Raw genomic sequence first — 23,184 nt, 5'->3', positions numbered from 1 at the left:
TTTTTATCTTGTATGCTTTTGCTCATTACTTGAAGTGTAATGGGAGCACAAAAGTGAAGGTGTAACTGGGCAACATCTCCATACTAATCGACATTTTTTGGAATGACGCTTTCTTTTCTTTTTGAAATGATGCTTCTCTGGCTCCAAACAAACTCAAGCACACGTTTGACACACAGCAATATTAAATCCTTTCAGGACATACAACAAGGCTGAAACAAGGAAGTGCTGATTAAATCTTTACTCCTCACGTCAGTGTTAATTAACTTCAAAGTTTAATACAATATCCACTACAGCATCTCTCTATAAAAAGTGAACAGTACATAATGTTTCCAAAGGTTGTACACAGTACATAAAAATGCCTTGCTGTTCATTCAGCACCCTGCCGTGATTACTGCTTTTACATCTGAAGGTTTAAAAAGTCTAAAAAAAGACTTCCTTTGTATCCATTTTCCAAGTATGTAAGCGGATAGCAAATAAGGCATCTATAAAAATCTGCTTTAACATCAAGGTTCTGGGCCACTGTTTAGCAACGTTAAATCTAGCACAAAAAGTTAGGAACATATTTCTGGTTAGTTCTATGCATTATTCCTTCCTTTTATGTTATTGCAAACAGTCTGCACCTGTTTAATATGGACAGAAATACAAAACCCAATGTCTTACATCAGTGGTCCCCAACCTGCGGGCTGCGGCCCGGCGCCGGGCCACGGCTCCCTCTCCCCGCCCCCCCCCCCCGCAGTAAAAAACTTCCCAGGCCGCAAGCTTGCGGCCCGGGAAGCTTCTTACTGCGGGAGGGTGTGGAGAGGGAATCAGGGCCGGGCTGCGATTCGGGCACGCATGGCGCATTTGCACATGCGCAATGCGCAGGCACGGCCCATGGGCGCGGCCCGATGCGGGGGCGCGGCCCGATGCCCTGCTGGTCCCCAGCCTCAGAAAGATTGGGGACCACTGTCTTACATTATATTTGAAAGACAAAAGGCATTCCATTTTACAATAAATTCCACTTCATTTTCTTTTCGTTGAGACTGAAAAACAAGAATGTTTAATCCAATGTGTGTTTTAATCTTTTTATCTGTGATTTTGGACAAAACACTACTCAACATTGTTGACTGAATGACAGAGAGACAACTTGAGCATCCAACTATACTAGTCTTTGCAGCTAGGATAGACACATACAGAGAACTCTTAACTAAACAAAGCACCTTGGGAAAGCAATGTGCGAAAAGACATTTACTGGACAGTCACCCAAACATTATGCCTGTTGGGCTAAGATCATGAGACGAGCATGCAATATCACAGGCAGTTTTCTATTGCATTGCTCTTCAATGCTAGTGAATGTAATAAGTTCACTGGAACTCAGAGTTGTCAACAAGAGTTATACGTAGTCAGAATATTTAAATGCTGCAAGAACGTTCAACAGTGGAGTTTTGTGCCTTATGTACAGAAATGTGTGATGAGTATGTAATCCAGAAGTTTCCAGATGCACTTGTCAATATGTTTAAGACCTAAAAATGGAAACAAAAGAATACTATATTCAAAGAAGATTATGGATTTGAAAAATACTATTTGCATTTATACACTCAAAACAAAACATTTTGATGAACTGAATACATTCTATATACAATGTTCTAATAAACAGGAGTTCTCATCTAGACTTCTAACAATCTATTGCTATATGTATAAAAGACACATTATTACATTATAGTGTGAATTTATTTCTGTTGCGATTATCAAAGTTTGGTTGTTCTTTTGGGTCCCATACCACATGCCTGATTAGTCCTTCTACTGTATTCTGGAAACATGTAGGAATCATCTTTCTGCTACTTTAAACATCATCTTCAGAATCTACAGGGTGATTTTAGCCTCACCAGTACAACTAGGTGAATGTCTATATATAATTAATGTAAATTTCTACTTAGTGCAACATAAAAAAGCAGGAACCAACAGGTTTTGTATAAAAGGTTTACATTAGTATTGCTTCTGTCCATTGTTTTATAAGTTGTAGGAGCCCAAAACACTAATTAGGAGTACAAACTATCCATTATTGTTAACAAGCAGTAATGTTTTACTTTTGTAGGCTACACATTTTCACTAATTGTTTTTCCATATGCCTTTTACAGAGGACATTTCAGAAGACCTGTTGCACTGTATACTATTTAATCTATCTCTGTAGTCACTTAACATTGCTGGAATGTGCAAGATCTGCAACCTGGGAGGGGGAGACTGAAACTGTGCAAATAGGTGTGTTCAAAGGAAGAACACAGCAGCAGATGGGTCTCCTTGGTGAAGACAGGCAAGTAGACAGAATAAAAGATGCTGACAAACATTCAGAGCCCAATACATTTAAAGCCCAATACAGCACAAGAGAAAAGTGGGTGAGAAGGCATTGCCAGTGCACTGAAAGATAGAGTGCAAAAATCAAGATGGGATACTGCACAAGCAATATTTCCTGAAATGAACCAAGCTTTCAGTGAACCTTCCTTGTTCACTAACCTTTTACAACAACAGAAGAGTGTTATCGGACTCTCTTCTTCTAATCGGTACCTTCCTGAGTTTGGTAGGTCTTTGCACTGTGCTATAAATGCTCGGAGTTCTGTCTCTGGAAAACCTTCTTGTTGGTAATGCTGAAAAATGGCACAATTATTAGCTTCAACACACTCAGACTGAAAACTACTGCAATAGATAGTATTTCAGTTCCAACAGCTGCTGATCAGAATCACTTCCCCCTGGTACAAAATCACTGCATGCAAGGATACCAAGTGGCAAAACGAGTGAAGGAAAAGGGCTGGAGTGGATAATCAGTACATGTTTTATAAATGATTGCAGCTTCCTCTCCAAATTAGATTAGAAACTTCATGCATGCCACCCTCAAGTTACTGTGGAGAGCAGGTCAATCCCTCAGCAAAAGGAAGAGAGGTTCTGTGTGGTTCTACTCCCCCCCCCAGATGTGGGGGGGAAAACGGGGTCTCAAGTATGCCTGTTGTCAGATGTGCACTTTCTGAGCCAGCTTTCTCAACACAGGTTTTTAAATGCCATACATTTAAGAGTCATTGGTCTTGATTGGTCATTGGTCTTGATGTCTTTTCTAAGCCCCCATGTGTTCTGCAGCTTTTCTGAACAAGACTTCTAGCTCAAGCAAAAGAGCAGCTGCCATCCCCAGAACTAGCTTCACGCAGAACCCGGTACACCAGTCTAATAAAGGACTTGCATATGGAAACAGGATTCCATGAACATATCATTAACTGGATCAGGAAATCACCTGTATAAGTCAGGTGTCCATCCAAGACCAAGTTGTGCTTTCCACTTAAAGCAATTCAGTGCAGACCTGCTCATGTGCAAGATCTGCTCATCTATTCCAAACCACATAGAATTTGTTCACAAATAAGCAATACCCATATAGTGGGAGAATACTGAAAAGGTACTCATTTTAATTTATTGACCTAGAACATTATTTCTTTGACGTAACTTACTGGCATATCAAACCCAAGAAATGAGAAATACAAACAAGCATTTTTAGATTTAACTTCATGTAACAGTGGCCAAAACTATCAGGAGAAAATACACAAGGATTCTTGTATCAGAATCAGATAAAGCTTTTTTTAAACTTTAGGATGCTTTAGGGTGCTTAGAGCTGATCCTGTGTTGAACAGGGGGTTGGACTCGATGGCCTGTATGGCCCCTTCCAACTCTATGATTCTATGATTCTAAACCCTCACACATACCTTAACAGTTTCATATGTGTCTGTAATAAGAGCAATGAAGAGACTCAGCACCATATAGATAAACAAACTGATGAATGAGTAGAGGTAGATCCGACTGAATAACCAAACCAGATAGCTTTTCTGCTGCATCTTTTCAAATGTAGCAAACATGTCATCTCCATTTATTAAAGAAAAGAGACATTCAGAAACCATATTCAAGGAACGGAACTAGAAAAAAAATAGGTGAACACACAAAAAGTTCATGATGTTTGAATACAGCCACAAAGTTAGTGAGACACACAAACTGAACATTTCCTTAGGAAGTTTTACTCTCTTTGGTACTAGGCCATTTGGACAGAAAGCTGCTGGCTGGCAGGAAGTGAAAGCCAGTCTACACTCACAACAGGGGCCTAATGCAGGATGTGTGAGCAGCCCAAGGAAGGGGCATATATGGACCTGCTTCAGACTGGCTTGCCTTCTTTGGCCACAGCAACAGACCAAGCAGTAAGCTGATTCCCCCCCCCCACACACACACACACACACACCACCCCATAGTGGGAACAGTACAGGGGAAATTACTGCAGTGACCCACAGACCTCATGGCTAGGGGATTGGATGTGACACACTTCCCTCAAGCACTACAGAAGGCTTGGCAAGGAAGAACATGAGCCATACTCATGTGATAGGTCAGGGCTGGAAGCCAGGGTGGCCTCCCCAGTAAGATCAGGGATGCACAAAACAGAGGAGACCTTTCTGCATTCTCTGGATAGGGTTTTGGCTGCAGATCCCTCTAGAGCATGCTTTCTCAACCAGGATTTTGTGTTACTTGACAGCCCTGGAAGGGTTCTCAGAATGGGTGGGAGTTAATTATATATATATACTTTAAATTTGTTGAACAATTATTGGGTGATTTGACCATACACCGTCATGTTGATCTGCCCTCCCCTAAAATGGCCTGGAGGGGGAGGGGAGGGGAGGGGCCCCAGGTGGATGTGTAACACAGCTATGCTTCCCAACCAGATTTTTTCAGTTATGTGAGGAGCAAACGTAAAGGAAGCAATAGGCCCACTGTTGGGTGCGGATGGACAAACTCTAACGGAAGATGCAGAGAAAGCAGAAAGGCTTAGTGCCTATTTTACATCTGTTTTTTCCCACAGGTCAAAGGGTTTAGGCACATCTAGAGATGGCAGTAGCCAAAGGATAGTGTCTGGCTGCCCAGAGAAGCTCAGGTGCCATTCAGAAATTCTTCTAGCACAAAGGTGGGCGTAATGTTTCAAGGGTTTCTCAAGGGTAAAAAAGTTGAGAAAGGCTGCTCTAGAACAATGAAAATAAAGTTGGTCCTTTGATTATCCCAGCTTAGGGTGCCAGCTCTCCCTATCCCACAAACAATTGAAGTCAGGCCTATGAGAACTTGGAGTTTTAAAAAAATTATGTTTCTGGTATTACTTTATTCTAAAAATTATTGTATTATTCTAATAATAATAATACTTATTTTGTTCTAATATTATTTTCCCCTTGCAGTTCAGGGCAACATGTCTGCATTAACCAATGTCTCCTCCTTCCTTTATTCTTCCAATAACCCTTTGGTTGGGCTAAGAGATAGTATAGTCTTGAGGCAGTCTGTTACCCTGGTTTGAGTATTTATTCATTATGCCAGCTCCATAATCTATATGTGTGATACAAACTAGCAAATACCCGTTCTGCATATATTTTTAAAAAGTTTCCTATGCATAATTTATTCTAGTTTTGTTAGCTGTAGGAGGACCTAGTTGGTGTTTCAAACCACCACTAGAACACTGAGATCAACTACACACAGTATGATCCCCCATACTAACATGGAACAAATCTTACAGTCATATAGGGCAGACACTTATTTTTTCCACTTGTAAATGAAAAGTTTGATAGATTCTGAAATCTGTATCCAATACCATATTTTCAGGACTACATGTTTAGTAGTAATTATTTCCACAAGGTTGTTCAGAGGTCTTTCTCTCTGGTACTGTCCACATGGACAGCACAAAAATCAATAGTATAAGCCCCTATGGATGGGTTAGCAGCATGCTTATTTCCATAGATCCTTTCTTCAAGAATTTTTAAATGACAAATTGTTACAATTACACCTCCAAAAGGAGTTCAGATAATTTCTATGCAAGTCTGTAAAAATTAAAACCATACAGTACCTTAACATGATATGGACCCAGCACAATCCAGCCACAGAAACAATAGCCCAAATAAATCATTGCAGCACAACAACAGAATCGAATGACATTGGGCAGTGCTGCACGTAAGGTCAAAATCAGCAGCTGCAAAAAAAATAACCCACCCCCCCAAAAAAAATCTGTTAGACTTCATCCAAACATTCAGCACAGCTAGGCAGCAACAGAAAATAAAACAGGCATCAACTCTATGGAAATACAAGATCCTCACATTATACTTCTGAAAGAAGCCTAGGTAACGAATCACTCCAAGCCACACAAGCATGGTAGAGCTGCCCAACAGGATACTGCAGACATCATAGCTGGTTAGACTCTGTTTCACAGAAATACAAAAAAGAGAGAGAGAGAAATGGAAAGTCTGTTGGCCTTTGCTAGATCCCAGACCCAACTGTGTAATTGTAGCAAAATTCAGTGTGGCTTCCATGGCCCAGCAGCCGGCTCAAGGTTGACTCAGCCTTCCATCCTTCCGAGGTCGGTAAAATGAGTACCCAGCTTGCTTGGGGGGGAAATGGTAATGACTGGGGAAGGCACTGGCAAACCACCCCGTATTGAGTCTGCCAAGAAAACACTAGAGGGCGTCACCCAAGGGTCAGACATGACTCAGTGCTTGCACAGGGGATACATTTACCTTTACCTAGACACTCTTACTAGGCAACAGACAACACATTTGCTCTATTAGCAGACAGGTAGGATTCTCCTTCCACTAAGGGGCATCCCCATGACACAAGTGGTCATGAGAAATGGAGAACCTATGAATTCTGAAGCTACACCGGTGGAACTGGTACCTGATGGATTTTAACCCTGGCTGAATATGTATGCTAGACATTGCTGGAAAAGAAGACAATTAGATAGCACCTTCTCTTTTCTGTTAATTATAATTTCTTGTCTGTTTCCAGATTACTACTCTTAGGGCAGTTTATCCCTTCTGCTTGGAAATGCCACAGTCTCTCCCCCTTTCTCAGCTAGAAATGTGGTTAGGAATCAATTTTGTCTCTTCTCTTTCCTATCTATATTAGTTCCTATATAAATCTTTATTGCCTCTTTAATCAGGTTGTATACTGTTGTGTTAATTAGTCTGCCAACAATTACCTCAGTATTAGCTGGTTCAGGGCTCAGCATATACATGCATGCTATTTTAAATATGTAAACTAGAACTCTAGGTTCTAAGAAGGCTTTGAAAATTGTGTTAATGCAAGCATCTCACCTTTGCCTGTATTTCCATCTTCAGCGTAGAACCAATTATAGTTAGAACATCACTAATAATAATCATAATATACCATCCATTGACAAATTCCATCTGATCGCTAAAAGATACTTCTTTATTATAATGATGCAGGGAAAAGGCGACAAATTCCTAAAGAGTGAGGGTGAGAGAAAGAAGAAATTGTGACTGAGGAGCTGGTGAGACACTGTATTAGGAATCTGCATCAAGCTTAACTTACCCTTTGTAGACGAATTCCTTTAATCACAGATCGTGTGCAAAGAACCAGTGATGCTGAACATGTCAATATGACAAAAGCATCAAAGATCATCATGTAGTGAGTATTCTTCTGTACTAAGGGGGGAAAAATCAGACATATGATTCACCGCTCATTACCACACCTGTGTGAGACCAAGCAGTCTGATGTACCAGGCAACCCTCATGGCAGAGGAGCAGTGATCTCCTCTTAGCCTACCATAGGAATATCTCCAGGAAGAATATCATGTAGAAAAACATGAATGCCTATTGTTACAGCCCTGCTATCGTAAGGAAAAACTATACAGCATAAAGCAGGGGTAGTCAAACTGTGGCCCTCCAGATGTCCATGGACTACAATTCCCATGAGCCCCTGCCAGTGCTGGCACGGGCTCATGGGAATTGTAGTCCACTGACATATGGAGGGCCACAGTTTGACTACCTCTCCCACGGGAATTGTAGTCCATGGACATCTGGAGGGCCACAGTTTGACTACCCCTGGCATAAAGCCTCTGAATCCAGTACCATTTGAAATTAATAAGCATTCTTGTGTATTCTAACAGACTTGGTGTACTTATATATAAACATCAACAGTTTACACAGATCAGCAGAGCACTCCATCTAGTGTACAAATAAAGCAGCTTTGCTGTGTTACTCCAGTTCCATTAAAATATACCATTTAACCTTTCAAGAATTTAATACTCTCACTCCATAGATGCTCTGTTCCCATTCCCAGGGCAAGGCTTGTTCTAGCATCTTCTTTCTAAAGTCACAAATCTCAAGTGCCAACGGAAGGGCTGGCTATGTGGCAATTCCACTTTAGCACAATTCCATAAACCATTGGGTGATATCTCTGGACTGGCCAACAAGTAGAAAGTAGTCGCTAATCCCCAGAGCCCTGGATAAGTGCACACGTATAACATAAACCTGTTAAAAATGCAGATCTCATATATTACATTTGCGCACGCATTCATAAAATATTTGTTGCATACTGCTGACAACCAATAGGTGAAGCAAGCCCAAGACAGAAGGTCTGCTTCCTGAAACTGACATCCAGCCAGCCAGTCTAAAGACATTGTAGCCTGAAGTATAAATCAGACTCCACCATCCAATCCAGTCATACCAAGAGTTATCAGCATGATAGTGGCTGAATTATCAGCATGATAGTGGCCTGTGAAAAGAATGGACTAATTTCTATTTTTTGCTTTTTTATTGAAAAGATTAGTTATGGAGCAACGCCAAATACATGTGAAATTGGCACTTACTTGATCCAGAAACATGCCATTCTTTACATTCCTTGATTGCAATGTCATTGTCGAGGCTTATTTTAATTCTTCCACTATGTGCTTTGTTATCAAACACTATCTGTGTGGTAGGGGACAAAAGACAGGATAGTTATGTTTATACAGAAATGCAAACATTATATTGACATAACTAAATGTGGATTATTAAAAGACTTCTTAATCTCCCCCCCCCCCGCTAAAGTATTATTTGTTTCCAAAGTTTTATTCAAAGTGTGAAGCTCACAGATGTTCATGCATGTTTCATACTATTCCTGATATGTAATCCTTTTCAATGTAAATAATGAGCAACTCCTTAACAATATCAGGGGGGTTTGTTTTAAAAATAAGTCTGTAACCCTCCTGGCTGAAAGTATAAACCTGAGAAACACGGGTCCAATGCTTTCCAATCTTAAAAGTGAAACACTGCCAAGTAAATTTGAGTTCTCCTTGCCCATGGCCACTGTTACTGTGTTCATACTTCTGTTTACTAACCTTACCCCTACCTCTCCAAACAATATTTACTAAAGAAAGGAATCTCAGAAGAAATACAATCTGTGTGAAAAGTGGATTTAGGCTACAGAAACCGGGCAGTCTTACAGCAGCCTTTATCAATATTTTTGCCGATGAGAAACGCCTGAAACATTCTTTGGTTTTCAAGAAACCACCAATGTGGTGCAATCATGCAGAATATGGTTCATTAGCCATGGGGGGGGGGGGGGCAGGCTGACATGTATGGTCATATCACCTGATAAATTTTTAACACAATATGTATTTTAAACAACTCCCACCCATTCAGGAAACCCTGTCCAGAAACTCTGGCTGAGAAAGCAGTCTTAATAAGTCATTTGTTACACCAGCAGTAAAACCAAGAACATTTCTAAAAACTCTTGCAAATAGATTTAAGACAGCAATAAACACAAAAAAAGAAAAAGTAGACAATATAAAAACAGCATCAACAATACTTAGTTGCAGAGTGTTTAAGAGGGATTTAAAAACTAGCCTCCCTCCCTAATAAAAACTTGGGTAAATAAAGTCTAAAGGAGATTCTAAAAATTTAGTAGGGTTGGCTCCGGCTGAAGAATTTTGGAGAGATGGTGAGGGGAGAGAGTACAACAGTAGAGAAGGCCTTGTGTTGGTGGCAGAATTCTAATTTATCTTACAGAACTGAGTCTCCAAAGATGATAAACAGGTTTGTTTGACATAATGATAGAAGTTCAGTATAACCAACTGTTAATGCTTGCATCTAGTGTAGCCTGATAAGAGTACTGTTTATCACCTTCTCCTACACAGGTACAAGTTGTGTGTGGAAAGGAGGATCAACCCTGGGATTCACAGAAGATGTGCTAATGTAATTCTGGCTCATCATTCCCATCTCCTTCACAGAGTGACCCTTCAGAACAACTGGATCTCTACGGTATGGGAATTGCTCAGCCAAGCTTCTACTTACTGTCAGGGTAAAATCATAGCAATCTGGAAGTTCGTGGTGACGAACCGTCTGAAGATTGATGGCCTTCAGTTTGAACGTGAGCTGCACAGTCACAAGTCTAGAAGACAGTTTGGCATTTTATTTCTAGCATTAGCAACCAGGCACACGAACGACAAGCCGTTGGTGCTCTACCTCACCTATGGAAGTCAAGAGTGAAGTTGAAAGTGCTCCTCCTCAGTGTCCCATTTTCCAGTGGCTGCATTGGCTCCACATAAAAACAATCTGCAAGAAGAACAGAGTCACGGACTGCATGTGGAGCCACCTGGCATCTTACAAGGCAAAGTTAGCTTTAGCTAGAAGGCAATCAGTGTTCCCTCTAAGACAGCCTTCCTTGGCTGTCTGACCACTGAGAAACCCTTGAAACATTCTTCAGGATTTGAGAAATGCCAGAAGTGGCACAATCATGCATAGGTGTGTACATGCCCACCCAGGGCCCCTTCCCTTCCCACCTCCCTCCAGGCCCATCATTAGCTACTAGCTGCATGATTTTTGACACCTCTCTCGCCATGGAGGAACAGATCACGAACGTAGCCCAGCTAGCATTCTTCCATCTATCCCAAGCTACTGGCCCCAGAACACCTAACCACAGTGATCTAAGCTATGGGCATCTCTAGGCAGGTTTTCTGCAACTTGCTCTACTAGGGCCTACCCTTATCCCTGATCTGGAAACTCCAGTTGGTGCAGAATGCAGCAGCCAGGGTTCTTACAGGAACACCTTGGAGGGCCCACACCGGGCCCATGCTCCAACAGCTGCACTGGCTACCAGTTGACTACTGGATCAAGCTTAACGTTCTGGTAATCACCTTCAAGGCCATACATGATCTGGGCCTTGAGTACCTGAGAAACCACCTCACTACCTATGCTCCCCAGAGAGTACTACTCTGCTAACATCAACAAGCTGGTGATCCCTGGCCTCAAAGAGGTTCTCTTGACCTTGACCAGAGACAGGGCTTTCCTGGTCCAGGCTCCACCTAGTGGAATGAGCTCCCAAATGACATTAGGAGCCTGACAGACCTAAAACAATTCTGCATGGCCTGCAAAATGGAGTTCTTCCACCAGACTTTCAGTCGAGGGAAAGGAATCTACCACCAACCAGAGTCCAAAGGCCCCTCCCACCACCAAGCTGCACTCACAAAAGAAGAACAAACTCATTCAGGAAACCCTCCAGGCCATCAAGAAACCCCAGTTTTTCATGAAACTCTGGTTGAGAAAGCCTGCTCTAAACTGTGTGCATGAGCAGCCACTCATTAACACAGGATGCCTGCTCAGAAGCAATTTGGAGCCATGCAGGGTCTTGCACTGTCCATCGACGATTTTTTCAGCATTTATAGTCTGCTCAGGATGTAAAGTGCTCCACTCAGTAAAGGAGGGGGAGAATTACAGTGAACGGTTCTGGCAATCTCTTGGACCAAATCTGGCCCTGTAGTGTCTAAGCCTTAATGTAATCACAGTATGTTCTACAATTTTTCACTCATTTCCTTTGTAAAGAAAGGCAGCTGTAATTTTTAGATTTCATATAAGTTTTACTGTGTATACATTCTAAACATAACATCACTTCTTGATGGGATCTTTCAAGCTTCTTGGCTCCCCAAATTGATTGCACTGCTGAAAAAAACTCACATGTCGATTCATTTCTGTCAAACACTTTATTTATGTTTTCAAGTCAATGACCCTGAGAGCAATTACAACAATTACCTATATTTCCATTTAGTTTTAATTTATATTTTAGCAGACTCATAGTCTGTTTAGCATAATGCTATTTTATGAGTAAAACCATGTTTTAGCCATATTATTTGTGTAACTGTGAACTGTTTTGATTTTGCTGGTCTCTGACCGTAATAAAGATATGTATGTAAGTCAATGGCTGAATCTACCACAAAGAGCTTAGGCCGATCAGGAAAAGACTGATGATCTTCCTGGTGTTACCCTCTCCCCTGCAGCCATCTCAAGTTTATTTCCAGGCTCACAAGTCCCACATGGCCTAACAGTCAAAACGGTTATGCAGTGAGGAGGAGGAGGAATCCTGAAGATTTCTTACTGCATGTAAGAAAGATTTCCTTCTCATTAAAACGACTCTGAGCATGCATGAGAATAACTTGTGCTATAGAAAATGTAGGGTTTCTTTCATATCCTAGGAAACTTTTTATTCTTTTCAACACTCACATGAGAAGTTAGAAACCTCACCAGTTTCAATTTGTGGATCAATATCAAAAGTATCATTTCCAGGGCAAATGGTGCCTTGTTTGTAGAAGTACTGGCATATTGCCATGGCTGTCTCTTCTGCTCCTTTCTTCTCATAGGCATGATTTCCAACAGATATGGAGCGCAGCTGCAAATACTAAGTCAATGACAACTAATTAACACCATCTGAGGAAATATTAACATTTGATCATAATTTGCATGCCAAATGGCTAAAGCTTTCTGGGTAAAGTCAGGTCCTAGTCTCCCAACTTGAGTTTTTTTCAACTAAAGATATATGAACAAAGTCTGCTGTGATGTCAGAATATACATGCACTTTAATCGGTTTCCCATATACTCTTAGAATAAGAATGAACAGTTTCCTCAGTTAACTAAGATACTTCATCCAGGAAACACAAAACTTACGAAAGGAGGTGTGTTGCCTTCAAAAAAATGAAAACAATTTCTCTTGGTCTCACTGACATACAGTGAAGCAGCAGATAACTTAAGCCATACTGCTGAGGTTGTACCTAGTGCTTTTTGAACTGTGGTAATTACTCCATTGGCAAGAAATGTGAAGAATCTCATTTCAGAAATTATTTCAACAGAAGTTAGTAGGTGTTGCCTGGTTACCCTACAAAATCAGAGGCTGGTGACAAACTAAGGATTGCACCAGATGGACCTTAATCAAATAAGGCAATTTATTAATAATATATGAGGCATTTCGGAGTGCTGCAGGACAACAACACAAACAACAACAGACAGGTTACCCGATTTATTGCAAAGAAGATCTGATCATAGACATCCACTTGTGTGTACACTGCATAGGTGTCATCCATTCTGTCCGTGTAACCTTTCAGGAAGAGATGTTTAAAAGCCACTGTGTTTTCTTCTTTAAAAGCAACAACCATTTGATTGCTTAACCCAAAAAGTACCAGCTGAAAGGCATACGAAAATCACAATAATTATTTAGATTCCAATCAAAGTGACTTTTTATAGCAGCCTTAAAGTTTCACCTTCTGTCAACACTGAATGTTCGTGTAGGCAATGTATTAGATATGAGATTTTTGTATGACTTTAACCCCTCAACCACAAGCAAGAGGCCCTGCCTTAGAAAAAGATTGTTCCAGAAAAATGGAAGCTTATCCCAGCTCTGTTTAAAAACAGTGCTTTCTTTGTTATAAAAAATGCCAATACTCATTTGTAAGGTTGCCACTTTCCTCCTTCACTCCAGAGATTCCCACTAGGCTGTTTCTGAGGGTCCAGTCTCTCATTCTCTGGCTGAATAGGGAAGGCCAACAAAGAAGGATCAGGGCCTGGGAGAGCCCCTATAAAGATGCTGGTAATCAGTACTGGTGAGTCCTGTCACAAAATGAAATCCTGCTTAAAGCAGTAGCAATAGTAATCTGACTACATATTAGTCCAGCTCTGCCATAGAGTTGCCACATGGAACATGGAAAAGGGTTAGGTTATTAAAAGCAAAAATTACCCTAGTATTGCATAAATTATACCATCTCCTTCCCACCTGATGGCTCCAACCAAACAAGCTTTCCATCATAACATTATTAAAATAAATGTTAAGCAGAATTTTCGACTTAGATGCTCATTTCTCTCAAACAAAAGAAAGCATTAAATCAGGGATTTTGAATTTATCATGAATTTAATAGCTTCGACTAATGTTTCCAAACAGGAAATAACTTGACAGAACAAAATTTCAGAAGGTAACTTGCACTCAGGCTCCCCCAGCCTCACCTGGATGGTAACCATCACTATTTTCAGAAGCTGTATCCCAAGTTTCCACGGCTTTCGCCCTCGGGCCCAGAATTTTTCACAGGGGTTCATGAAGAAGAACTTAAGTTTCCTTCTCAGCTGGTCTTCCAAAAGCAATTCCTGACAGATTGAAGGTTGTCCTTTGTAACTATAAAGATTTTCATCATCATGTGAGCTGCAGCTGCTAACACTGACTTCAGGATTTTCCATTGCTGGAATATATAAAGCATGGGTTAAGCTACAGACACAGTCCTAGAATGACTAACAGAACATCATTCACTTGTGGCTATGGACAGATCTAAAACCCAATTTGGGGCTAGTCTGTTTGAGGGATGGGGAGCAGATTACAGACAGCTAAATCCATGTGCACATATCGTCAGTGTCATTCAACTCAGATGGTCAGGATTTTAATCATCAAGAAAGCACAACAGAGAGAAACAAATGTGTTAAACAAAGAAAACTGAGTTCATCCACATTTCCCAAACTTTATTCACAAAATGTACTATTTTTGGAGCTATGTAAAGAAAACATTTTGCATAAACACAACATTTTGTATCATGTACGTCACTTTCCTAGTTTGACCTTTGGATATACTCACATTTGTTTGGAAACCCTCTTTTAGTATACCCCAGTGTGAAGACTTTTAAAAACAGAAATGCAGTTCTTAAATTCTTATTATACTAAGTTATTTTGTTATGCAGAGGAGGTTTTTACAATAATGACTATTACTTTTGATTGCAGATGCTTATCTGGATCGGGCCTGTGTTTCTTGCAACACCTACAAACTTGGAAAGATACAAGCCCATGCCAGCCCTCATCTACATACAAGCCTGAGACATCAGCGCAGTCTTCATACTGCACCCTTTTACCAAAATAACAGATTCCTCAAGCCTTGTAAGATTAAGAAACTCATCCACAAATTACTATAATTTATTTCTGAGACTCTCAGTAAAGCAGCCTATGATCCTGTATTTCTCAGACTTTTTACCAGCACAAAAGATGTGCGGCTACCTGAAGACATAGAAACAGAATGGGAGGGGGGGGGGTCTTCCCTGTTGCATGCATGCAAGGGGGGAAATGGTACTAGACAAAGGAGGCCCACTCAGAGCAAGCAAGGGGCTCTGAATGGCTGCGGAGGACAGGGAAATAGTTGGAAACCTGACTATGCATGTAGAACTCTTATCCTATCTGAGGGGCTCTAGAAAATAAAGCATAATCAGAAACATACACTAAACTTGAAGTGGAAATCCTGCATTAATTCAATTGCCTATGTACTCTGTTTGCAACACAAGGTGTCATACAGATGCTCAGGACTTGAGATGCCTTACACTGAGCTCCCTCGCCCCTATCTCTTGCACGGAGCATGTGAATTATTTAGCATTTTACCTGCAGCAGTGGCAGAAACATGCCAAGAATGTGCTACTGGACTGCAGCACACTAATTTCCAATCAGGTGCTACCCAATCCTAAACACACTTGCTCACCATATTCAATGGGAATGATCCACAAGTCATCTGTGGGACTTTTTTCTGAGAAATAGTATGTCACAGAACTAGGTCATTATGTTTCTCTTGACATACTCTCCTAATACAGCTGGTTCTCCTAGGCTCACTGTATAGGACAAAACCATCCAGATTTGGAAAAAAAATAGCAACTGCACTACAAAGCAGCAATTTTTATTCCCTCCTTGCTTTCTAGGTATGGATTAGTGACATACACATACTTCTGCACTGCAGATAAAATACTTATGCACACCAAGGGTTGAATCCAGACTGAACTGGCAATTTCCACCAATTTCCCCTTTGCATCACAGACCCCCCCCCCATGTAATTCCTCAGGGATCCTTGTTCTTCTGGAGCAGCATTTGGGAAGAAGTAGCAAATGTCCATTCTGCTGGTGTCCCATCTCAGTACCAGAATTCTTGAATTTATTTCTCTCACACACAAAAAACAGACAGTACCTTAAAAACTCACATCTGCAGTGGCACATAACAACAAGGCCGAATATTTATCTTTGACAAGTCTTTGACAAGTGCTGTCATTCATCATACACACCACAGCTGGCAGAAGAAATGTCATGTCAAAGGTGCCACTATCACATTCCATCTATGGGTTTAAAAATATGTGTACAGCGATATCAACTAGACAGCAGGAAAAAAATGTTCACAGTCAGTACAGCAGTGGAATAGGCTGCCTTAGAAGGTGGTGAACTTCCACTCACCGGCAGTCTTCAAGCAGCAGCTGGACAGACTGGCAGCCTCTAACTTGCAGAACCAACTCTGACTATGGCTCATGAACCCTGGGGGTCACCAAACTTTTCTGTAATGATAGCTATTTCTGAGTAATTAAAAATATCCTGAGCCAATAACACATGATGTTTCACTGTAAAGGGGGACAGGATTTTAGGCAGCCTCTCAATGCAATAGCTTCTGGCAGCCAGGGAACATCAATTGTTTTACACTGTGCACTTCTCACCTTGTCCCTCTGAATAAACTCTCAGATTTCTCACACAGACCCTTAACAAACTGGCTCACAGCAAACAGAAACCAAATTCAATATTGTTTGGCTAGTAGCCGTCAAGGACATATGCTTTATCAAATATATGCCTGTGCATCTCTAGTAATATAACTCCAATTGCCTCGCATGAAACATTTTTATTCGGGGCTTGGGCAGTAGCTTATGAAAGGCTAAAAACTAATGAGGTACATGGTACTGAATTAGGTTTATCATTAGTCCAGGCCAGTAAAGAACCATTATTATACACCCTTCTGTCATCTGTCACTTTTGCATACCACCATCCCACCCCCAAGCTCATAGCAACTTCACAAAAACCTTGCAAGGAAGTTATGTGGCAACTCAAAATGGCCACACAGCAAGCATCGAACTCAACAAGGATCTGAAGCTGGATTCCTGGCAGGGAGTGCCAGTGTTGTGAAAAACACATTAGGAGTGAGGAAATCCACATTCAACTCCCCACTCCACCATAAAGCCCATTAGTCCCGTTATTTTGCCATTGGCTCTCCCTCTCTGTGGAAAGGGCAGTGTGTGCTACTCTAAAATGGCATGACAGATGGCAGCCGCCTCTGCCCCAGACCCCTCCAATCAAAGGAATGGTTTCACAAGCTACATGCAGGGGAGTCAGAGAAATAAATAAAGGGCTCTCCAGTTAGCCTCACCACCTTGCATTGTGTAGGAAGAAAAATTCCACAAAATCCATATCTATTTACCGCTACAGAAGCAGGGATTCTCTCTTCTCTATACAAAACAATTAAAAAGACTGTCGACTAGCCTAGAAACAGTACATCTTTACCACATTGCAGTGAGTAGCTGGCTGTACCAAGACAGATTGCATATCATCAGCATTCCCAATGAAATGGAATCAAAAATATTTTTAAATAAATAAAGGCATATATAACTAGCTGACACATAACTGGTTATCTAATTCAATAGGACTGTTCAATCTTCATAGCAGGCAAGTCTTAATTTGGAGCCAAAATTTCTGGAGTTTAACACCATCACCTGTTACTGTTGCCACCTCTGCTCCAATATGTTAAGCCTTAAGGAGGGAAAGGCTTCTGAGCATGCACAAAGTCAGGTCAGGCCATCTGGGAGTGGCGTGGGCATCTAAACAGGCTTAACTGTCCCAAATTTTACATCTAATAACGGGAACACCGTTCATTTTATAGGCTATATTCTTCTTTCTCTTAACAGCCTTTGAGTTGCCAAAATTCCCAAATAAATTTTTAAATTTCTAATTTCACTTGCTGATTTCTATGCCTCAAAACTCTTCCAGGCACAGGCACAAGCCCGGCCAGTTTGTGACCGGCAGACAACTCTAACTCCTAATCCGGTCTCTTAACTCAGCACCAGGGAGAAATATTTCCCCGTGATCGGTGCAAGCCTCCGGGATCCTGATACCGAGAGAGTTCCCCGCGTCTCCCGGGGCAAGGAGCGGAGCGCACAGGAGGCGAGACCGACCTTTCGAGGGATAACGAGAGAAGCAGCGCATTTCGCAGCCTATTTCGCCCTGCCCCTCCATGAGCGCCTTCCTTCCCTGACGAGGTTTTTCCTTTCTTACGCTACAGCCGCAGCAGTCGAGGAGCCTCCTATTCGGCTGACTGGTTCACTCAAACGGCCACGCTGGCTGGTGCCAGTGGCCGAGGGCGAGAGAGCGCTTATTGGCATTTCGGCCAGGCGCGCAAAAAAGGGACACCTGATACCTGCCAGGAGGTCGGTGCGCCGAGACCCACTCACCCGCAGGCGCCTGCCGGCGAAGTGCAAAGTCACACAGGGAGGCGGCAGCGCCTCAGTGGGACGCCGGCGTCATGGCCGTGGGCTCGTGTCGCGTCGGCCCGGAGCTCTCCTGAGCCTCCGCACAGCGCGGAGCCCACAGTTGCGGCTGCGGAGCTGCCTCCAGGTTGGAGCTACTGCGGCACCCGCGGCGGAACGGGCAGCACGTGACGGGAGGCCGCTCCCGCAGACAATGTGACTAGAGCCCGCCCCCTTCGTTAAAGAAAGCGCGCCATAGAATGACTGGGAGGCTTCATCCCAATGGAAATCGCCTCCAGGATGTCATGATGAACTCCAGGGGTTTTATAAACACCATGCACGGGACGGGGATTAGTCTGTCATTGTCCTTTTGTTTTCTTTTGGGTTGTCGTCTTTAACGCTTTCTCAGTGGTCCTCAACAAAATCTTACTTTAAAGGACATATACTCCCCCCAAGCAGCCTAGTAGACTGCTCAATAAAATCAGAGTCTAGTAGCACCTTTAAGACCAACAAAGATTTATTCAAGGCATGAGCTTTCGAGTGCAAGCACCCTTCATCTGATGAAGGTGCTTGCACTCGAAAGCTCACGCCTTGAATAAATCTTTGTTGGTCTTAAAGGTGCTACTTCAGACCAACACGGCTACTCAATTTGAATCTATCCTCAAAATGCTGAGAGAGAATAAACATTCTCAGTCTTTCTAGGCTGTTAAGGGGTTGTAAATTAAATTCCTGAAGCATCCCTGTGGCATATGGAATCATTGATATTTTACTGGATGGGCCCTTTTCTGTGGCCTTCCTGGAAGGGACTTGAGCATCATGAGGAGGAGGAGAGAACTGGCATATACACCTGGCTTGCAACAACATGTGACCCATGAAGCTGAGTGCAGCCAACAAAGCATTTTTTTTTATTTCTCAGGTGCTCAACAATCCCACTATTTTCGCAGTGCCAGATGCAAAACAGGAGGTTTAAATGGTGATCTCTAGAGGGGTAACCGTGTTAGTCTGCCGCCGCCAAAATAAGTCTTGTGGTATCTGAAAGACTATCAGATGTGTTACGGCATATGCCTGGATGCATGAAATGTTTCCATTCTATTGGTGGAAACAGATGGGGTGCGATGAGGGGCTATCACAGAGATAAAGCCCAGTACCCTAGGTGTGTTACCTTGCATTGCAGGTACAGAAAAATATGATTCTGTCAATGGGTAAACACTCCCAGCAGTTGATAAAAGGAAGAACAATTACATTTGAATGCCTTAAAATACTTTATCAGTCAATGAAAGGAAAATATGTATGCAGTGCACAATTTATAATGAAAAGCAGGGGAAAAAGAAAAAATGCTTCCATACAGTAACTATGTAACTTTAAAAATGCATACACTCTGATTCCAGTCCTATAGTTATTGTTTCAAAACATAAATGTTAATCATCATTTGACATAATTTGTGTATGGACAATTACTTGATATTATTTATATGTTAACCCCCCTAAAAAAAGCAATTTGACTTATATTTTTATATTCTGAGAAACCAAGAATATCTGATTGTTTCTAATAGGCTTCTGTACACTTAAATACAGCTATCACTAACTTTAGTATCATATCTAAATCAATTGCAATTACTTTATGTAATGTGCTAACCATCCCAAGTCTCTCTTTGTTTCAATAGTAACAACTATGTATCAAATACTGTATAAAATAGTATCAAAATTCCAATCCAGCAACTCCATACCATATTGTCCCTTTTTAAACCTGTCTACTGAGGATGGCTCTAGGTCCTGATGTTGTCCTGGATTTATGGCTGATCTCCAGGCTACAGAGATCTGTTACACTGGATAAAATGAAAGCTTTAGACGGTGAACTGTATGGTACCACCTCCCTTCTGAGCTTTCCCCCAACCAAATCTCCAGTAATTTCTCAAGCTGGAGTTTGTAACCCCACAAAACTTCAGTACGAGTTTAGCTTTGTCAATTTTCTCTTTACTTGTCTCTGAGGACACTAGTTCTAGAAATGCCTGGGGTAAATCTTACAGCTGTTTGTTCCTGGCCAGTCAAGTCAGTGCCAACTCTGTTCTGATATCCCCCCAAGTGACACTATCACAGGATCCAGTAACATTTGCCATACCATTGGTGGCTCATTTATCTGCATATATTGGTAGGGTGCCTGATCTGTGTTTGAGTCCTGTGGCATTGTTCAATACCAACAAAATGTTATTCAAGGTATACACTTTTGTGTGCATGCTTGCACCTTGAATAAAGCTTTGTTGGTCTTCAAAGTGCCACTGGACACACTGTTCTGCTGTTTCAGACCAGCATGGCTACCTGACTGAATTTTGCTTGATTGGTTACACTTTGTGCCACCTGTTTGATTTCATTCTTTCTGAAAACCTTTCAGAACAACATGGCATTATATGGGTTTTGCCATTATATGTAGTGAAAGTACATCTGTTTGTGTTTTCAGTGTTCCCAAGATGCAAGAAAGTATACAGGGTGCTTTTGTTTTAAGAGTTTAATGAAATTTCCTTTTCAGTCACAAGCCTGCAATTATGAAGAGCAATCTCTTGTCATGGAGAGGAGGGAGGGAGGGACTCTGAATAGCCGTCTTTGACTTTCTCTGAACAAATGCATCCAAATAAATCTTAAAATTTAATTAAGCTATTATAGTAATTAGCTGGTCCTTGGAGAAACATTGCAAGTCAGCCACAGGCAGGAAAGTAGAACAGAAAAGGTTTTGTTTTGAAGCAGCTATATAAAAAACAAAGGTGAATTAAACATACTGTTTTCTTCATATAAACTAAGCTTGTTATTACTGTTTGGACCTTGAATCTGCTAAACATCTTTATTATGCTAAATGCTAATTTGCTGTTTATCTTTCACCTATTATGTGTGGACTGGTAACTTCCATTTTAATGTATCCGAAGAAGTGTGGGTCCACACAAAAGCTTGTATCGTTGGCCTTAAAAGCGCCACCGGACAAAAACTTTTTCTCCTAAATTCAGCCACAGGAAATTGGCCTTAACAATAAACTGAAACAAATCATAAAGGCAATAACTGCAGTAGCTTAAGGAAGACTATGTTGTTTGTGGGTGCGCGAGGGGGGGGAGCTACATATGGAGCCCTTAACTTATTGCTTCTAACATGCTAAAAACGCGGAGATTCCAGTATGAAACCAGCAATCCCAAAATTGCACCTCCAACTCCGTCACGGACAGAGCGAAAGCAGTGCATGCTGGGAACTGAAGTTCTCTTGATACCTTAAGTTGTTATACTCTGCCTAGAAGTGTCCAATGGCTCTTTCCTTCAGCAGGGGCGGGCTAAATGTCAAGAGTACTCATTGGCCTGGGCAACTGCCAGTTCTGCGTGGCTGTTGACCATGGCAACTGAACGACGCCAGAAGTGGATAGAGCGACGGAGTGGAGAGACAACAGACTTGCAGGCAGGTGAGCCGTGATCCCCGGGAGAGGGAGGGAGGGATGGGAATACAGCGCAGCTGTGCGCTCCGGACGAGCCACGGTGGGGCATCCAAAGTGGTCCGTGGAACTCGTGACCACGCTGAGCTTTCAGCCAGGAATATGCAGCGCTCACGAGGATCCCGTGCCCTTTCATCGCGCTGTGCAGCCTATAGTCCATTCCTCAACACAAGTTTCCCTATTCATGGGCAGCCAGTGATTATTCCCAGGCTCCCCTCACGTCCCCTGCGGAATTCTTTAAAAACAGGCTTGAGTTAAGGCCAAAAATTAATTTAGGCCAAACTTTTGCCTAGGCTACCATGGAAAAGCCCTGCCCTGGTTAACCCAGGCCAGCCCAATCTCATCGAGATCTTGGAAGCTAAGTAAGATCAGCCCTGGCTAGCATCTGGATGGGAGACCATCAAGGAAAACCACAGTCATGTCCCTGAGACAGGCAATGGGGTTGCCATATCAGCTTGAAGGTAGCTCCCACCACCACCACCACAGGACAAAGAAGACATAAAGTGCTGCCTTAGAATCAGAAATAATCAGTATGTAGCCTGTTGTGTAGCAAAATGTGGGATTAGGACCCGGGACATCCACTAAGCCATGAAGTTCACTGGGTGCTCATCGGACAAACAGCCTAACCCAGCCTATCTCAACCTTTTTCCCCATTGAGAAACCCCTGAAGTGGCAAGATCATGCAAAATATGGTTGGGAAGCATAGCTGTGTACATGCTCAGTGGGGGCTCCTCCGCATCTCATCCTCTGCAGGCCTATCATTGGCCATTTTGGGAGGGGTGGTGGCTCAACATGACCATATAGGATCATGTTGTTGTTAGGTGTGAAGTCTTGTCCCACCCATCGTGACCCCATGGACAATGATCCTCCAGGCTTTCCTGTCCTCTACCATTCCCCGGAGTCCATTTAAGTTTGCACCAACTGCTTCAGTGACTCCATCCAGCCACCTCATTCTCTGTCGTCCCCTTCTTCTTTTGCCCTCAATCGCTCCCACAATTAGGCTCTTCTCCAGGGAATCCTTCCTTCTCATGAGGTGGCCAAAGTATTTAAGTTTATATGATCATATCACCGGATAAATGTTCAACACACTTAAAAATATATATATTAACTCCCACCCATTCAGGAAACTATTCCAAGGCTCTTAAGAAGCCCAGGGTTTCATGAAACCCTGGTTGAGAAAGCCTGGCCTAACCTAACCAATGAAGTTATAAGGAAAAATACTCCCATCTCAACCCTGCGTGGGAGACATGTGATCCCTTTCAGTCTGATTTTAAGCCTGGGTTTGGACTCAAGGCAACTCTAGTTGAACAAGATGATGAGCTTCATTTAAAAACAAATGGGGCAGTCACCCCTGTTGATACTGTTAGA

The 23,184-nt window shown here is 42.1% G+C and overlaps 2 protein-coding genes across 7 annotated transcripts in view; one reads left to right on the top strand and one right to left on the bottom strand.

Moving 5' to 3' along the window:
- Nucleotides 1-223: 223 nt before the first annotated feature.
- Nucleotides 224-23,184, bottom strand: part of MCOLN3 (mucolipin TRP cation channel 3) — a 29,431-nt gene continuing 6,470 nt past the window's right edge. The window contains exons 1-14 of one of the 3 annotated variants that reach the window (XM_077333146.1): nucleotides 18,306-18,555; nucleotides 14,070-14,299; nucleotides 13,088-13,255; nucleotides 12,324-12,477; nucleotides 10,277-10,361; nucleotides 10,101-10,197; nucleotides 8,636-8,735; nucleotides 7,357-7,469; nucleotides 7,119-7,268; nucleotides 6,126-6,227; nucleotides 5,879-6,001; nucleotides 3,720-3,926; nucleotides 2,491-2,621; nucleotides 224-1,502 (exon numbers count right to left, since the gene is read on the bottom strand). In XM_077333146.1, the coding sequence (XP_077189261.1) occupies nucleotides 1,496-1,502; nucleotides 2,491-2,621; nucleotides 3,720-3,926; nucleotides 5,879-6,001; nucleotides 6,126-6,227; nucleotides 7,119-7,268; nucleotides 7,357-7,469; nucleotides 8,636-8,735; nucleotides 10,101-10,197; nucleotides 10,277-10,361; nucleotides 12,324-12,477; nucleotides 13,088-13,255; nucleotides 14,070-14,297 (1,665 nt within the window). In that variant the 5' untranslated portion in view covers nucleotides 14,298-14,299; nucleotides 18,306-18,555 and the 3' untranslated portion in view covers nucleotides 224-1,495. Of the gene's footprint in view, nucleotides 1,503-2,490; nucleotides 2,622-3,719; nucleotides 3,927-5,878; nucleotides 6,002-6,125; nucleotides 6,228-7,118; nucleotides 7,269-7,356; nucleotides 7,470-8,635; nucleotides 8,736-10,100; nucleotides 10,198-10,276; nucleotides 10,362-12,323; nucleotides 12,478-13,087; nucleotides 13,256-14,069; nucleotides 14,300-18,305; nucleotides 18,556-23,184 lie in introns of those variants that run through there. The other 2 variants (XM_077333145.1, XM_077333144.1) reach the window with 2 other exon arrangements.
- Nucleotides 21,654-23,184, top strand: part of DNAI3 (dynein axonemal intermediate chain 3) — a 48,319-nt gene continuing 46,788 nt past the window's right edge. For 3 of the 4 annotated variants that reach the window (XR_013230163.1, XM_077333142.1, XM_077333140.1), the window contains exon 1: nucleotides 21,654-21,786. The gene's annotated coding sequence lies outside the window, so the exon portion shown is untranslated. The remainder of the gene's footprint in view (nucleotides 21,787-23,184) is intronic. The other variant, XM_077333141.1, reaches the window with a different exon arrangement.

The sequence above is a fragment of the Paroedura picta genome, chromosome 4 (genome assembly GCF_049243985.1).
Source record: "Paroedura picta isolate Pp20150507F chromosome 4, Ppicta_v3.0, whole genome shotgun sequence".
In the NCBI taxonomy this organism is placed as follows: domain Eukaryota; kingdom Metazoa; phylum Chordata; class Lepidosauria; order Squamata; family Gekkonidae; genus Paroedura; species Paroedura picta.
The sequence above is the reverse complement of the archived record's forward strand: the minus strand, read 5'-3'. Positions and strand labels throughout refer to the sequence as shown.